Source organism: Peromyscus leucopus, chromosome 9 (assembly GCF_004664715.2).
Source record: "Peromyscus leucopus breed LL Stock chromosome 9, UCI_PerLeu_2.1, whole genome shotgun sequence".
Lineage (NCBI taxonomy): Eukaryota > Metazoa > Chordata > Mammalia > Rodentia > Cricetidae > Peromyscus > Peromyscus leucopus.
In genome coordinates, this window is record NC_051070.1 from 91,311,193 (window position 1) to 91,326,415 (window position 15,223).

The following is a 15,223-nucleotide window of genomic DNA, read 5'->3' on the forward strand; positions in this document are numbered from 1 at the left end:
TGTACTCATGCACATGTGTGTCCAAGCATGTGAAGGCCAGAGGACAACCTCGAATATTATTCCACACAGCACACAGACTGTCCACCATTTTGTTTGGATCTTGCTCTTTTTTTTTTTTTTTTTTTTTTTTTTAACAGAGTCTCTCACTGGTCTTGAACTTACTAAGAAAGCTAGACTGCCTGGCCAATGGGCCTCAGGGACTTGCCTGTCTCCACTTCCCCAGTGCTGAGAACTTGCTACCCTATCTGGTATTTTTATGTGTGTCATAGGCACTGAACTCAGGTCCTTGTGCTTGCAAGGAATGCATTTTATTGAGACATTCTCTTGTCCCAGGAACAAAATCTTTAACTAGAAACCTACTCAGTGGTAAGGAGGGTTTCTGGTAATACTAACAGGCGTATAATAAGAACCATAATGAAATAGCATCTGCTCAGCACTGTGCTGAAACATTACCAAAAGTCAACCCATTAATTCTTTACAACCATTCTTCAAAAAGTTCTATTGATATCCCATTTTACAAAGCAAAACTAAAGGGCTTCAGTTAATGATGATAAGAGTAGAGTCACTATAATCTCAGATCTCACTTGCAGATCTTAGAAACTCAACTTTCTGCGGGGCGGTGGTGGTGCATGCCTTTAATCCCAGCACTCGGGAGGCAAAGCCAGGCAGATCTCTGTGAGTTCAAGTACAGCATAGTCTACAGAGCGAGATCCAGGGCAGGCACCAAAACTACACAGAGAAACCGTCTCGAAAAAACCAAATAAGAAAAAAGAAAGAAACTCAACTTCCAGTCATGAACAGGATCAGTAGGCATTTGTGAGGAACATTTCTGAGTAACCAAGATTCAACTTGAGGATCAACTGTATGTCAGAGTTAGCCAATAAATCTGACAGTCCTTCCTTCTCCCTGCCTTCTCTGACTTCTTGTTCACCTGCTGCCTGCTTACCTAATCAGATACTGATCACAGAAGGGCGCGTTGTCATTAATGCCATGAATATAGGCAGTCACTGGAATCATTGCACACCTCTGGTCATCATCACATGCCTTGATGGAGAAGGACAGAACACTTGCAAACCCAGCTTTCTCCACATCGAGGCGGGTAGTCGTAACCACAGCCCCTTTCTCTGCAATGAAACAGCACATCCTGCTCAGAATGGACCAGGTTGTCATTTTCAAAAGTACTTCATTACATGTGCAGCTACAGAAAAGAGAAAGTAAAAATCATGCCCTGTCCACTAGAACTAAGGGGCTGACTCAAAGTGTATGCATACTGTTACATTATTTATCACTGAAATATGCTATTGATCATATTATGTTAATGACAGGATAACAAACTTGTTTTGGCTTAGGAGACTAGAGAAGATCTCTAGAAGAAATTCTCATTCTAGGACTTGAAGATTACATAGCAGAAGAAAATGTCAGTAAATGGAAGATGATTCCCACAGAGAACCATAGATGGAGACACTGCTGGACATGACTGCTATTACTCAACCATCACTTAAATCCAACAAACATTTTCCGAGTGTCATCTATGTAGCAGGAAGCATGGTAGCTACTATATTCAGCATGATGACATAAAATCTCCATATTTATGGAATTTATATTCAAAGCTGGGAGACAGAGCTCAACATGTGCAGAAAAACAAAAAAGTTCAAATGGTGTTATTATGGAAATGAGTGCTATAATATGATTTTTTACAGATAATAATATCTAATGGTCAGGTGCTTAGAACATGCAAGGGAGCAGTCTCAAGGCAGACAGCCTACCTGCTGGCTCACAGGCAAAGGAAGGAAGAATCTGGGTGGCATGGGGGATGCGGGGGGAGGGGGTGTGGGGCGGTGGGGGGGAGGGTGGCAGGGGTGGTTGAGAACAAGGCAAGGGTCACAGAAACAAAACCTCCATGATAAGGTAAGAAATCTGGGCCAAATTTCAAGTGCAAAAAGTGAATTGAGAAGATTTTTTCACAGAGAATAAATATGACCCAATTTGAGTATTTAAAAAAAAAAAATCACTAGTGGCTCTGTGAAGATGCTTAGCAGTTAACTGGAAAAGAAGCACCCCGAAAAAGAGATCAGGAGGAATCTGAGATCAGACTGTGAGTGTAAGCAGGTTATTTGGGAGGCAATCCAGGGCAATGTGATGTTGGAAAGAGGAGCAGAGAAAAAACAGTCCCAATAAAAGAGCATCATCAACCAGTACCGTTGCCACAATAGCCTCATCTCACTGAGGAATTCTGTGAGCCGGAGTAGTTCATACTGGGAATTGTTCTATGGCAGAGAAAATAGCTGAAGGATTTCTACACCAAGTCCTGAGTAGCAGACTTTCTCCAAGTCCAGCCTGGGACTTGGGGGAGAAAAAAGGAAATGAAGCTGCCGATCCCAAGCGATACATCAAGCAGATACTGCCCTGAGCTGATGTGAGTAGGACAATGACAATATCTGCTTCAATGGCTAACTTCTGTATGTGCTAATCATAACCCAACACTCTTCTTCTCCGCTCAGCAACTCTGGCTTTAAACACCACATATTTTTCACCCCATCCCCAAGCCTGATTGGATAAGGAAGGAAAGACTAGCTCTAACTAGTCAAATCAGGTTCTCCCTCACAAACATTTGACCCTAAAGTAGAATGGAGTTGACTTAGGTCTAAGAATTTGTGCTAAAAGGGCATATAAAGTACAGCCGGGCGGTGGTGGCGCACGCCTTTAATCCCAGCACTCGGGAGGCAGAGGCAGGTGGATCTCTGTGAGTTCAAGGCCAGCCTGGGCTACCAAGTGAGTTCCAGGAAAAGGCGCAAAGCTACACAGAGAAACCCTGTCTCGAAAAACCAAAAAAATAAAATAAATAAATAAATAAATAAATAAATAAATAAATAAATAAATGGGCATATAAAGTACAGAGTTAATAATATTCATAACAGTCATGAAGAGACACAGATAAGCAGAGAGAGTAAGTAGGTTGTTGACCCTGTAGAATTACTCAGCAGACATTTCCAAAGTGTCCAAGAGATGTTTCATGGTGAGGTTTTAGTCTTTCTACCTCCCCTCCAGAAACTGGGTGTGTAGATAATAGAAATACAATTACTTAGGGCAGCACAGTTCTCAACCTACCTTTGTCTACTGCAAAATAATTATCCACTGTCTCCAGTTCAAAGGTTAAACCTCCCAAGTTATCTTCATCAGCTGCCTGGCACATTGCAATCATCTTCCCAATTGGAATTTCTTCGTCCAGTGTGATGTTGACTTTATGATGCAGAGTTGAATTTGTGGAGGTAACTCTCAAGATCCTGTTTTCAGTGTTGAAGAAGCTGATTTTAACAGGAAATGTTATTAGCGTGGCACTCATCACATGCTGTCATTTCGGTACCGTGTGTTGGTAACGGTGTAGCAGATTGAATAGACTGCTGACATGACAGAAGTATCTAAGCTACTTACTGATCACTTAGCTACAGTTTACATAAAATCCTAAGACCTATCATAGGATTCGCACTCTTGCCAGCAGGCACTTCCCTAGGAAGTAAGGACCATGTCTGTCTCCATTTTATAGATGTGAAAACTGAGAACTCAAGAAATAAAGTAACTTTCAGAAAGTGGCTGAGAGAGGATTAGACCACAAGCTTCTTTTGCTCTAGAACCTGTGTGCATGCTGTGTAGCTGCTGACCCTCAAAATGCTTTTATAAATTCCCTGGTTATAACATTGACTAGAATCTCCCTTAAGAGAAACAAGTGCTAAGCCAGAAAAAGTCGGACATTAAGGATGTACTGCATGAATAACACCTCGTTTTATTGCAATTTCAATATAGTTTATACTTTAAAACTATTTTTGCTTTTAGTTTTTAAGTAAGACTTTTCTTTGGATTCTTTTATCTTATGTGGTTGTTTATACAATGCTTGCTTATTGTCCTCAGCTAAAAAGAAGAAAAAGAAGGAAGGAAAGACCATGTTTTCAAGGTCAAATCAAATAATATGCTGTATTTCCTTACCTGCAGGCAAGAGTGGGGTCTTTATTGTTGACGTTGATGAGGAAAATCTTCAGATTTCCAGTAACAAAGAGTCCTCCAGGATCAACCACTTTAATGATCAGTGAAAAACTGGAGACACAGTCACAAAAACACAGCTAAATGATAAATAGCAGGCTTCCCCAGAAGCAAAACCTAGCAGACTTAACTGACCAGCTACAGCAATTGATCCCTTTAGTTAAGATGTCAGTCAGGCCAGGTGTTTCAGCAGCTGGAAATGGCTAACACTTTGTAAAGAAACAAATGGATCAAATCACCTGACAGGAGAAGCAGGAACTTTTAAAGTTTGCCAAGTGCTGGCTTTGGCGGTACATACACTAAAACTGAAACAATACAGAGGTTAGCATGGGCCCTGCACAAGGATGACACACAAATTCATGAAGTGTTTAAAAAAAAAAAAAAAGACTTTTTTAAAGTTTGTTATTCCCTATAAATAGGTGGAGGGGGAGGTGGTTATGGAAATTCCTTAGCATTTTGTAGCAAACAAATCATTCATAGCTATGGGTTTGTGCCCTTTAGACATTGATTTCTTTTATTAAAGACTAACAGATGTCGAGGTTAAAATGTTAGGAGTGCCCCAGTGTGGTCAGGGACACATCATCCTGTCATCCAGGATGACATCTCCAGGCAGGAGGAGAGAGAGTTCAAGTCTATAGGGAGACTTAAACACACAAATAAAAAAAAGAAGACCCCCCCCCAAAAAAAAAACTAATTGCTGTAAGAAACATTAGGATTGTTACACAATTAACAAGTTTTTATTTCCCAAAGATATGTGGGGGTTTGAGGAATGACTGTAATGAAATGAAGAAAATGAAATTTTCCTTATTAATGACAACTGCTCTCATCCCTAGACTGTGACCCTCCTTGCAATCATAGCTCCTAACTTTCCCAGTGTGTTCAGATTTGAACCCAACAAACTCTAGTTCCAGGCCAATTGAGAGAGTTACTTTCTTTTTCAGGAAAAAAATCTATTTTACCTTGATATACCAAAATTGATGCCAAGATTCCCTCTCCTCTCCACACCAATGTGTAACCACTTCTCAATTTCTTATTTCATAATTTGTCTTTCAAGAAGTTGATGGCTTATGAAAAAAGTATTAGCAAAAAGCAAAAAGCTATTTTACCTAAACAAATAGACATTTTAAAAATATTTCTAGCCAAGAATGGTAGCACATGTCCTTAATTCCAGCATTTGAGAGGTAAAGGCGAGTTGTTCTCTGCAAGTTAAAGGGAAGTCTGGTCTACATAGGGAGTTCCAGGCCAGCTAAGGATACACAGTGAGACACTGCCTCAAAATAATAATAATATAATTCTGAGAAGTCTTAACTACAACAATGGGGATACAGTATGGACAATATTCATAGCACTATAACTCAAATTCAGATTTTGTTTTGGTGTGGCTGGATGATGATAGAGAGTGAAGCCATGGTGATCCCCCCTAATACTTTCATGGCTGGATGATGATAGAGAGTGAAGCCATGATGATCCCCCCTAATGCTTTCATGTCTGGATGATGACAGAGAATGATACCATGAGGATCCTTCCTAATACTTTCATGGCTGGATGATGATAGAGAGTGAAGCCATGATGATTCTTCCTAATGTTTTCATGGCTGGATGATGATGATAGAGAGTGAAGCCATGATGATCCTTCCTAATACTTTCATAAGGATTCAAACAAGTGATCTCATAGCCCTATACCTCCTTTCAAGAAAAGGATTTTGAATTTTTACATTTTAAGAATTAACAATTAGAAAATTATATTAGTGTTAGTGAGGTGGTTCTACAGGTAAATTGCCTGCCTCTACCTGAGCTTGACCCCTAGAACTCAAGTAAGGATAGAAGGGGAGAAGTAACTTCACAATGCTGTGCTCAGACTTCCCCAGGTACACCATGGCATGTGTGCCCTGCCACACTTCACACACATACACAAAGTAAAGATTGTGTGTGTGTGTGTGTGTGTGTGAGAGAGAGAGAGAGAGAGAAGAGAGAGAGAGAGAGAGAGAGAGAGAGAGAGAGAGAGAGAGAGAATTGATAAAAATCAGTTTTTATCAAAATTTCCCTTATTTCAGTAAAGGTCAACTCAGCAACCCAAGCAAATGTGTATCAGGGAAAAGAAGGGAGGAAAGAGGGAAGGGTGGAGGGAGAGGAGAAGGAAGGAAGGGGGAGGAAAGGGGAGGGAAGGAGAAAAGAAGGGAGGGAGGGTGTGACCACACAGATATGGGAATAGATGGCCATCTTGGCCAATCAACCATTAATACTCTCATTCTGCAATCAGCTTCAATTTTCTACTCTCTGTTTCTCTGATTTCAGAGATAAGAAGAAAAGGTCTTTCATTTTCACTTACCCAGAAAAATGTTTCTTTCCCAAACTTTAATTTGTATTTGCTAACAAATCATAAGACATAAATATTGAGAGTATTTTCTTTGGGGCTTTGGTTTAAGACAGTCTCGTGTAACCTAGGCTAGCCTTGAACTCACTATGTATTCAAAGATTATTTTGAAACTTTGACCTTCCTGTCTCCTCCTGCCTGGAGGTGGTGAGATTACATGTGTAGACCCATCTGGTTGATGCAGTGCTAGGAATCAAAACCCAAGGTCCCATGTATGCTAGGGAAGCATTCTAACCACTGAGCTATGTCCTTGGCCCTGAGACCGATGTTCATCTTGATAGTCCATTTGTGGATCTGAGTCTCCTTCAGTGGGATCTGATGTATGAGCTATGGTCAGCTAGTGTTGGCTGGGCCTTTGCTGTACAGGAAGCCGTTCAGGATACTTTCCATTCTCAACTTTGCAAAGACTCACTTATGAAAGACAGGGGAAAGTTTATTGGAATGCCTTCAGAGTTCACTTCCTTCTCCTATGAAGCACTTTGATTCAAAATATATAACTGAAATAGGTAGCCATTAAATCATTATAAAAATAAAAATGCTAACTTGAACCAGTGGGAGCCCACTTAGCTGATGCAGAGGAAATAACAAAGTGGCCATGTGTTAACTTCTCAAGAATGCTGATTACTACAGTAGAAAGCAATTCTGCATTACAGGTATCTGGAGAGGTAACCTGCACACTTCTGTGGCAGGGTACAAATAAAACTACCAAAATAGTCTTCATGCTTCACCATGATGAAAGCAAGTGAAGAGGGTCCTCACAGACATCCAAAGCAGCAACAGTACAATTACAAATGAGTATCGAGTGACTTCATGTGAGGAGCACATTAAGATCAGAGAAGGAAAAATGTTTTCAAAAGGGGAACTATAAGCCAAAGGACCAGCATTTCCAGAGAAAACCCAGCACAACATTACCTTCTCATGCCCCTCTCAAAATCCAAATCTGAAGCTGTGGAAATCGCCCCAGTGCTGTCAATGATGAAGCTTGATCTCTCCGGGGAAATGAAGTACTGTTTGTTGGATAGAAAACAAAAACAAAATATTACAGAGACACAACTGATTCCCTGATGAGGTTCCTTAACCTCTAAGAACTAAGCCTGAAATCTTTGCATACTCTGTGTGACTGACTCATCAGCCACAAGTCCCATGTCAGAGATGCTCAGAAAATGTTGGTGGTAGCAGTAGCAGTTGGCTGCTGCTGGTGGTGGTGATGATGATGATGATTTTGATGATGATGATGATGATGATGATGATGATGATGAAACTGTATTATATTCAACTAACTTCAGATCAGACAACATGCTCTTAAATGCTAACAAAAAATCTTTTCTGGTCTCTACATTCTGTATTTCTTATAACACCCCACTCAAAGCTAAAAGTAAAGAAAATGGAGTTCAATCAGAAACCCACACCAAGTGTTTAATGAACACTGAGATGATCTGTATGGATGGTGAGCACTGGCTTTGGGGGCTGGAAGTGAATCAAGGATCTATGGGAAGAAGGAAATCGAACACCCTCAGCATCCACTCATTAGATTTTGTCTGTTCAGGTACAGACAGTGTCTCATCAAGTTTCCCATAGCCTCAATGACTTTTTACCTCATCTCCCTTCCTTTCAGCTGTTTTACTAAGTACTCCAAGTATATTGACATTGGAGTCTCAGCATCCTAAGACATAGGTGTTGATGTCATCCCATTTCACAAACATGAAATCCAAGGCTTGGAAAATTCCAGTGTCTTGTCTTGACCTGCATCCCTAAGACAAGTTCCTGGCCAACAGAGCAGATGAGGTCAGGGTTCTAATACAGGTGAGAATCAACTCACAGAAAAAGCCAGGAGAAAAGAAGTCCACAAGAGGCTTAATATCAAGAATTAATTACAGCAAGTGCTTCTGACTTAATAATTGTGTATACTTGGGGATGGTTTAGTAGAGAAAATTAAACCCAGAAGGACTGCAAAGCAGACTAAAAATCATTTGGAGAAATTAGTGACCTTTACATTGATTGATTTTCTGATGAATCACCATATTCTGACTAATTTCAGTTCATACCTTCCATGCCTACCCATCTAAATAAGATTGAGCTGATTGCTGCTGCTTCTTTAGAACAATGTAGAATATTAGCATTCAAGAATGTCAGGCAAATCCATCACATACTTCCTTTTAGGGCAAACATGGGGATAATGATGCCTGATTTATAAGGGAACAACAGTGGATGGCTTGAAATTAAATGATCTAAGAGGCTCACCAACATTGTCTGCCTATATACAAATACACATAATTTTTTAAAAGACACCCACATTTCTGTTTGTATCTACTCAAAATTTGCAATTTCAAATTTAATTTAAGTATGACATGAGTGTCAACATTTTTTCAAACAATCAATATTGGAAAGTCATGTTTTTGTACAGTTGATTTTCCACAAAATAAAGTACTCTTCACAAAGCATCTTATGGTGCTAAGATGAGCGACTCGTTTTGTGTTCAGGGAAGGCTGGAAATGGTGGTTGCTAAGCAGCCAGGGCGATCACTAGGAAAGCCACCTAAAAGGAGAATGCCCTGAACAGGAATGCAGTCTAAGAGACGAGAAATTAATTCTCTGGGGCTAGGCAAATTATATTCATTTCCCTGGAGCTGTTTTATTAGCATTTTGTCTGTAATTGGCATAAATATGTGGAGAACTATTTGGCCATCAAAGTAGCCCTGGTTCCCCCATTCTCAGATTCCAAGGGATGAGGAGAGACTCCAGGGCCTGAAGAGATGCAGAGCAGAGGAGCAAGCCTTCAGTCTACCTGAATGCACTCATTCAGAAGCCACTTTATCCCCTTTGAATGCTTGGTCATGATTGTTTGTTCTCTGGGTAGCTAGGGAATTAGAAATGACCCAAAGTTGAGAGAGTTAGAGGCTTTGATGGCTCAAGAGCAGGTCACAGGAGCTATGGCTGGATCTCTTCATTCCTTGAGTTTCAGTCAAATAACAATAACAATAGCTGTGTGAGTAGATAGAACATAGGCAGTAAGCAGGGGAAGAGGCAAATAAGGAAGCAAAAAGGAATTAGTTGGAGTGGGAGTGGAAAGGTAAGATAAAGGAGTGGTTATGGGGAAGGATAACTAACACTACTTTTGAAAGCCACAATGAAACCTACCACTATAGAAGCTTCCTAACAGACACACACACACACACACACACACACACACACACACACACACACACACACTGGTTGTAATGGGGTGCAGCAATTCTTTTCCCAGACAACATAGACTATTAAATAAAAATCTCAGCTTCAGGTGTGGGTTATGTGTTTTCAAGATGTTGATCAGTGAGAGATCCTGCAGAACTCCAAAACTGTTTTCCTTGCTCTTTATTGCCATGAAGAACTCAATGGAAAGACTTTATTACTAGAGACACCACACACTTTAGTCACAGGACATGGAGAAATCAAGATGGTACCTACCTGGAAGATTCATCCCTACCGGCTAGCTTTTATAGTGATGGAAGGTACCAGTCAGGCTCTAGAGGAGAAAAGTAACTAATAATATTACCCAGTTGTGGATGCTGTGAGCTACAGTAATAATTACATTGGAAAGATATGCCCATTGATGCAATCAGGGCACAAATGTTATGGGAGCAACCAACCACTTTCTGATTGGTTTTAAGGCTAGCATCCCTAGATGGAATTTATGCCTATGAGCTAGGCCAAAATCTTAAAGCTGGGTGTGTCATAGACCTAGGAGACAATTTACTTCTGTTGTTCTGCTAAATGGGCATAGTATATTAAACTATCTCCTATGTACTTATCTATATACCAATAGATTACTGCAGCTCTCAACCTTCATCAGAGAAGCTTTTATTTTTTTTTTTCTGGTAGGTGATTAATACAGAGATTCACAACTGGTCAACGTTCAGAGAACTAGTGTTCAAGTGCTTGGCCCTAAATAGGACATCTACATCCTCCCAAAGTTCAGAAATCACCATGGAAAAGGGGGCAGAAAGGTTAAAGAGCCATAGGTAGTGGAGGATTGCAGAGAAACCGTATACTCTAGACACAACAACATCAATGCACACACAAATTTAGAGAAGCTGAAACTGCATGCATAAGACTTGCAAGTACCAAGCCAGTGAAAATCCTGGCATGGATAGTGGAGGACCTCCTCCCTTTCTGAGGAGCTTTGGGCAAATGATGGCTGCTGAGAGAGGGAGAGAGTTACATTTTTTTCTAGGAATGGAGTCCCTGATAAGCTGCCCATGCTCTAGTAGATGGCCCTATATCTATAAACATGCTGTCAGCACTAAGTGGAATCACTGACTAAGGAAATACGCTGACAAATGAAAGGAACTAGAAAAGATCATTCTGAGTAAAATAACCCAGACCCAGAAAGATAAACATGGTAGGTACTCACTTGTAAGTGAATATGAGCCATAAAGTAAAGGAGAATCATGATATAACCCACAGACCCAGAAAAGCTAAATAACAAGGAGGGTTGAGGAAGAAGGGATACATGAATCTCACTGTGAAGGGGAAATAGATGGGGAAGGGGCGGGAAGAGGGGGTAGGGATGGGAACAGGAGGGATCAGGTTGAAGGAGGATAGGGTGAGATAGTACTGAGAGAGACAACTAGACTCTGGGGGAAATCTCTGGGATGAGCTAGAAACCTAGTGCAGTGGGAACTCCCAGGAATCCATGAGGGTGACCCTAGCTAAGACTCCTAGCAATAGAGGATAATGGAGCCTGAACTGGCCATCTCCTATAACCAGACAAGACTTCCAGGGGAGGAACTGGGACACTAACCCAACCACAAACCTTTCAACCTACAATCTGTCCTGCCTACAAGATGTTCTGGGGGGGGAGGGGGAGGGAACTAGAGAGATAGCTCAGTGGTTAAGAGCACTGGCTGCTCTTCCAGAGGTCCTGAGTACAATTCCCAGGAACTACATGGTGGCTCACAAGCATCCATAATGAGTTCTGGTGCCCTCTTCTGGCCTGCAGGCATATGTGCAAGCAGAGCCCTGTATGCATAATAAATAAATAAATCTTTTTTTTTTCACATCTGTCACTTCATTTATTGTTTTTATTTGTAGGAGGAGTTGAAACAAAAACTTAAGGGTGTTTTTCTTTTTTCCCCTAAACATGAATCATTCAAATAAAACCAACTTAACTATAGAAATTAGCAAAGTAAGGGGAAGTAGTAAGAAGCCACGAGCAAAGGCTGGGGAAGAGAAGGTGCAGTCTGCATAGACCATAGGCACAAATGCTGTGTTCACCTGCTCAGGACCGCCTCCCTGGAAGGCAAGCACAAGGACCCTTTTATGAGGCTGTTCCCCCTTAAACATCTAAAAATGTTTTAACTCAAAACCTAAGGTTAAAAGACAAAAACAAAAACAAAAACACACAACCCCACAAACCACCCAGCCATAACCATCATCCTTAATTGATCTTTCCTGCAATCTGTCCTGCCTACAAGATGTGCTGGCGGCCGGGGTGGGGTGGAAAGATAGCTCAGTGGTTAAAAGCACTGGCTGCTCTTCCAGAGGTCCTGAGTACAATTCCCAGAACTACATGGTGGCTCACAAGCATCCGTAATGAGATCTGGTGCCCTCTTCTGGCCTGCAGGCATTCGTGCAAGCAGAGCACTGTATACATAATAAATAAATAAATCTTTAAAAAGAAAAAAAAAAAAGACTGCTGAGGTAAAGACAGCACAGAAATTGTGGGAGTGACCAACTATTGACTGGCCCAGCTGGAGACCCATACCCTGCATGGGAGCTGATCCCTGAGGGCCAGCATCCAAAGCTGGATACCCCAGAAACCTAGGATAGAACCAAACATGAATGGCAAAATAAAGGTCAATGAAATGGTTTCTTATTAAATTTAATGATATATGCATAGATTGATGTCTAGACCAACTGTCATCAAAGAGGCTTTACCTAGCAACTGATGGAAACAGATACAGGGGCTGGCAGTGTTTAGGTGGGGGGAGCTCCTCGTCATCCCCTGGCACACTGGCATCCTATACCCAAAGAGTTTGGAATGTTCTGGTGAAAGATCCACCTGAACTTCCCTCCCCACATCTTTCCCTAAACCCACCCCTTCAAAGCCGCCCAACATAGCTCTTCCCCAAATTCACTCCTTCAAAGCCCGGCAAACACAGCTCCTCCCCCAGAGGGGCTCAAGACCACTCCCACAGGGTATATAAGCTGCACCCAGAAAACAGACACATGGTTCTTCCAGTCTCTCATCATGGTCTCCTCCCTGAGGGACCGGGAATCACCCAGAAATTCTTTACCCATTAAACTGGGGCTTTTCTAATTCGGTCTGATTTGGTTTGATTTGGATTGCTGCATTGGCAGAGAGGCTTATTGAGGTGCAAAAACTTATCACATAGCCAACCATGAGGTAAACCTCCCGGGAGTCCTGCAGAAGAGGAGAGGAAGGATTGTAGGACCCAGTGTTGTCAAGGGCACCACAAGAAAACCCACAGAACAAACTAGCCTGGCCTTACAGAGACTGAACCGATAACCAGGGAGCCTGCATGGGTCTGACCTAGGCCCTCCGTATATATTTTACAGTTGTGTAACTTGGTCTTCACGTGCTCCCTAGCAGTGGGAGCAGGGACTGTCTCTGACTCTGTTGCCTGCTTTTGAGACCCATTTCTCCTACAGAATTGCTCATCCAGCCTTAATAGAAGAAGAGGTGCCTAGTCTCACTGCAACTTGACAGGCCAAGGCTGGCTGATATCCATGGGAAGCCTGCCTGTATCTAAAGAAAAACAGTGGAGGAAGAGTGGATGGGAGGGGGGGTGAAGGTGGAGAGTGGGGAGGACCCGGGAAGAGGGGAGGGAGGGAAAACTTTGAGATATAAAAACAAAAAATAAACAAACAAAGAGGAAAAAAAAAAAGAAAGAAAAAGTGTGTTGTCTGTTGGCCATCTACTTCCAGCCTTAAGCTCACCTTTAAGAGTGGTTTGTTTCCCCCAGTGAGACTCCCTTGGGAAAAGAAAACTGATTTTTCAGTTGCAAGAAGCTATCAATTAGAGACAGCTTCTGGGTTAGGGATTGGGGCATGTGTTCACTTCTTTCAGCTCTAGTACCCAACCTGGTACAGACCCACGCAGGACCTGTGCATGTTGCCATAGTCTACGTGGGTTCTTATAGGCACCAGCCCTGTTGTGTCTAAAAGGCCTTGATTCCTTGGTGCCCTCCATGCCCTCTGGCTCTTAGACTCTTTCTGACTCCTCTTCTCTAGGATTCTCTGAGCTCTGAGGGGAAGGATTTGATGGAGACACCCCTTTTAGGACTGAATGTTCCAAGGTTTCTCATTCTCTGCATATTGTCTCCCTATGGGTCCCTGTATTTGTCCACATCTGCTGCAGGTGGAAGACTCTCTGATAATGACTGGGCAAAGCCATCTATGAACATAGCAAACTGTCTTTAGGAGTCATTTTATTCCTATGATCCTTTAGCAGAATAGTAGTATTTGGTTTTCCCCTTCAGTCCCTGACCTATCTATTCTCAGGTTCTTAGCTACCCAAGCAACATTGGGTATGGACTTCATCTCATGGAGTAGACCTTAACTCAAATTAGATATTGGTTAGTTATTCCCACAAGCTTTGTGCCACTGTTGCCCCAGTGTATTTTGAAGGGAAGTCACTTTTATAGATTGAAAAAGGTCTGTGGTTGTGTTGGTGTTTACCTTTCTCCTTTAGTAGCATGCAGAGCACCTTCCAGTGCCATGAACACTAGTCTATAAAGGATGAAGAGTCTATGTAGGCATAAGCTTGACTTCTCCACGTGCAATGAGTCGTGTAGGTATTGTCTTCAGCAATAACACCCTACCACCAGTTTGTGGAGAGGCACCAATAGCTTTGGCAGTAGCCTGGATTATCTGGGGGTTCCCATGGAACCCATTCGGTCAGTAACTCAATGAGATGTAACCCAGTCCCAGTACTGGAAGCTTCATTTGGTGACAAGATTTGTCCAGTTGGAGCTTTGTCTCCCAGTTATTTGGCAATTTCATTGGATCACCTTTGTATATGTGTATATTATAGGAGGCTTCTACTGTATTAGAATTCCATATGATACCACAAACGACCCTTAGTTTTAGCTATTACTCCCCACATTGCCTCCCTCTCCCCACTCTTTCCACCAACTCCCTGTTTGCTCCTCCCATTCCAGTCCACACACCCATCCATCCATAACTGTCTATTTTATTCCCCTTCCTAGGGAGATCCATCCCTATCCCTAGTCCCTTACTTTTCTACCTAACCTCTGTAGCTGTACAGACTGTATATTAAATATCAATGATTTAACAGCTAAAATCCACACATAAGCAAATGGATACTGTATTTGTCTTTCTGAGTCTGATTCATCTCACTCAGAATGATTTTTTTTTCTAGTTCCATCAATTTACTGCAATTTTTATTTTATTTAATGGCTGAGTAATTTAATGGCTGAGTAATATTCCATTATATAAATGTACCACATTTTCTTTATCCATTCATCCATTTGATGGACATCTAAGTTGTTTCCAATTTCTGGCTATTGTGAATAGAACAGCAATAAACATGGTTGAAGGAGTGTGTGTGTGTGTGGAGAGAGAGAGAGAGAGAGAGAGAGAGAGAGAGAGAGAGAGAGAGAGAGAGAGAGAGAGATCCAAAAGGGTGTAGCTGGCTCTTGAGGTAGATTGATTCCGATCTTTCTGATGAACCACCAGACTGATTTCCATAGTGGTTATACAAGTTTGCTCTCCCACCAACAATGAATGACTATTCCCCTTACCCCACATCTTTACCAGTAAGAGCTTTCATTTATGTTATTGATCTTAGC

The 15,223-nt window shown here is 41.7% G+C and overlaps 1 protein-coding gene and 1 non-coding gene across 2 annotated transcripts in view; one reads left to right on the forward strand and one right to left on the reverse strand.

Moving 5' to 3' along the window:
• Window positions 1–15,223, reverse strand: part of LOC114710375 (cadherin-related family member 3-like) — an 81,710-nt gene that overhangs the window by 26,550 nt on the left and 39,937 nt on the right. Inside the window, exons 5-8 of the mRNA XM_028894507.2 lie at window positions 7,321–7,415; window positions 3,982–4,089; window positions 3,109–3,305; window positions 947–1,124 (exon numbers count right to left, since the gene is read on the reverse strand). Of these exons, the coding sequence (XP_028750340.2) occupies window positions 947–1,124; window positions 3,109–3,305; window positions 3,982–4,089; window positions 7,321–7,415 (578 nt within the window). The remainder of the gene's footprint in view (window positions 1–946; window positions 1,125–3,108; window positions 3,306–3,981; window positions 4,090–7,320; window positions 7,416–15,223) is intronic.
• LOC114710382 lies at window positions 4,311–4,414 on the forward strand. Its single transcript, XR_003737049.1, has one exon. It is a non-coding gene; the product is annotated as a U6 spliceosomal RNA (small nuclear RNA).